Source organism: Protobothrops mucrosquamatus, unplaced genomic scaffold, assembly GCF_001527695.2.
Source record: "Protobothrops mucrosquamatus isolate PMUCROS unplaced genomic scaffold, P.Mucros_1.0 scaffold1730, whole genome shotgun sequence".
NCBI lineage: Eukaryota > Metazoa > Chordata > Lepidosauria > Squamata > Viperidae > Protobothrops > Protobothrops mucrosquamatus.
Genome location: NW_015387877.1, coordinates 61 through 2,365, shown reverse-complemented (window position 1 = coordinate 2,365; position 2,305 = coordinate 61). Strand labels below are relative to the sequence as shown.

At 35.9% G+C, this 2,305-nt stretch overlaps 1 protein-coding gene across 1 annotated transcript in view; it reads right to left on the bottom strand.

The window, feature by feature from the left end:
• The window catches only part of ISY1 (ISY1 splicing factor homolog), a 22,672-nt gene extending 21,029 nt beyond the window's left edge, over positions 1-1,643 (bottom strand). Inside the window, exons 1-2 of the mRNA XM_015822962.1 lie at positions 1,626-1,643; positions 788-839 (exon numbers count right to left, since the gene is read on the bottom strand). Coding sequence (XP_015678448.1) covers positions 788-839; positions 1,626-1,627 — 54 coding nt within the window. The 5' untranslated portion in view covers positions 1,628-1,643. The remainder of the gene's footprint in view (positions 1-787; positions 840-1,625) is intronic.
• Between the last annotated feature and the right edge of the window lie 662 nt (positions 1,644-2,305).

The window sequence follows — 2,305 nt, the reverse complement described above, 5'->3', positions numbered from 1 at the left end:
CTGCGCCTGCGCTCTTCACACGCCTCCTGCAGGGCATGTTTGGTAAAGTTCCTGCATGCAGGCTGCCGCCAAGCAGAGGGAGTAGCACAGCTAAGGAAAAGGGTAAAAAAAAATGGCGGACGGCGTTGTTTGGCGACCCCTGTGAAATGGTCGTGCGACCCCAAATGGGGTCGCGACCCACAGGTTGAGAACCGCTGTATTAGAACATTACATAGCAGCTAACTTTAGAACTCAGTTTGATGTTCAGGCATCACATTATTAAGCCAGGGCATGTAGAAATGTTTTTCACATGCATACAAACAAAGCAAGAAGTCTCTAAATAACCAGTTTCAAAACTAATATCAGCACAAGCCACATTATTTCACAAATAATCCTGATGGAAAAAGCAACACTCTGAGCCTTTTAAAGAGATATGGCCATCTTGATAATCTGAGCAAGTTGGGAGGAGTGCTTTATGAAGTGCTCCTTCAAATGGTTTGCATTGCCCAAACACTAGCACATTAACCATAGTGATCATTACCACAATTTAATCAGGAACTTTGTGATATATATTGTGAAAACATTGAATGGCTATTTACACAGAAAAATATCTTGCTAGTCCCAGCTTTTGGGGGCGAAATTGAGATAAAATAATTTCATATCAATCAGCCAAGATTAACATCTGCATTTCTAGATTGAATTGCTAATGTTATTTTCAAGAGCCCATTTGTATGTTTGCCTTCTCAGTGGACAGTAGTCCCTGTATTTAAATGTATAGTTGTTTATATATGTTTAACTATGTTGTTACCTTAACTTTTCCTTCTTCTAGCTGAGCTTGGCGAAACCTTGCCAAAGCAGTCCTAAAAGGAAGAAAGCTTAGTTCAACATCTGTTGTTTAAAAATGATTTACGAACATCAATTTAGATGATTGGTACTGGGTAAATAAAGAGATCAACATATTTCTGTAAAGCAGTTTGCATTGATTATCTGAAAAGTTGTACAGACTTTAGTTACTAAACATAGAAAAATGACTTAAGATTATAGTCGGAACCTTTTAAAGTAGAACCTCATTGTTTTAAGTTTTTTAAAAAATGTCCTTGTTCCTTAAAAAATATTTTAAATATAAAATTCTAAATAACAGACAAGTATCAAATCCTCCCATTATATGAGGAAAGAAAAACAAAATTCACAATGTGACTAAGCCTTATAAATATAAAAAAATGAAAGAATGCCAGGATCTTACTGGGCTAATCCTTTCACATGTTCTGTGCTAGATTATCCAACACATTTAAGTTTTCAATACACCTTTTAAACTGTATTTTGTATTCTGTAAGTTTATTTTTCTCTTTGGAAATGGAGATTAAAAGCAACTCCCCACAAAGACATGTTGGTCTACATTGGCCTACAAACCAGTCATATTTTCTTAATCAAAGGACATTGAAACTACAGTACATGTGAATGATATCCTGTTTTTTCCACTAGTATTTGGAGGGAAGTGTGATTTTATTTAAGATATATAGTGGTTATTTCCCTCAATCATTAAAATGCTTTTATGTGTAGAATAAATATAGCAATTAATTCAACTGTTAAAAAACAGGCTGACAATTTCTCAGAATTAAAAAAAAACAAAATTCAAATTTACTTACATGGCCTTTTCTGCATTTCGAGCCTTAAAGAAGGGAGATAATTGTTATTTGTTTTAAATGAATACTAATAAAATGAAGTTTGGAAAAATTTTACAAGAAGAAATAAAAAATCCTGTTAGATCAATACAGTATGAACATCCAATGCTTCCAGTGATAAGAGTTGCAATTATAATTTCACATATGTGGCTCTTCAGAAATAGATTTGATCATTACTAATTATTGAGTTGTGAATTGATGTTCCAGCCATTCATAGTGTCACATCTGATGTGAAACTAAGGAGTTTGGTCTAGTGGCTAAGGCACCAGCTAGAAAACAATGGCCATGAGTTCAAGTCCAGACTTAGCCATGAAAGCCAGCTGGATGACCATAGGCCAGCCACTCTCTCAGTTCAATTCAACTTTACTTTACTTTTTTTACTTTTATTTCATTTATACCCCGCCCTTCTCCCGGAGGACTCAGGGCGGCTTACAGCCAGTTTAAAACAATCCCACAGAAATACCAAATACAAATCTAAAATAATTAAAAATAAATATTCGAATTAGCCGCTCTATTAAAATTTTGTTAAAACCAATTAAAATACCCCCTAGGCCAGTCCTGCCTGCTGAAACAGCCAGGTCTTGAGGGCGCGGCGGAAGGAGGGGAGATCCGGAATCACCCGGATCTCAGGGGGCAGCTCGTTC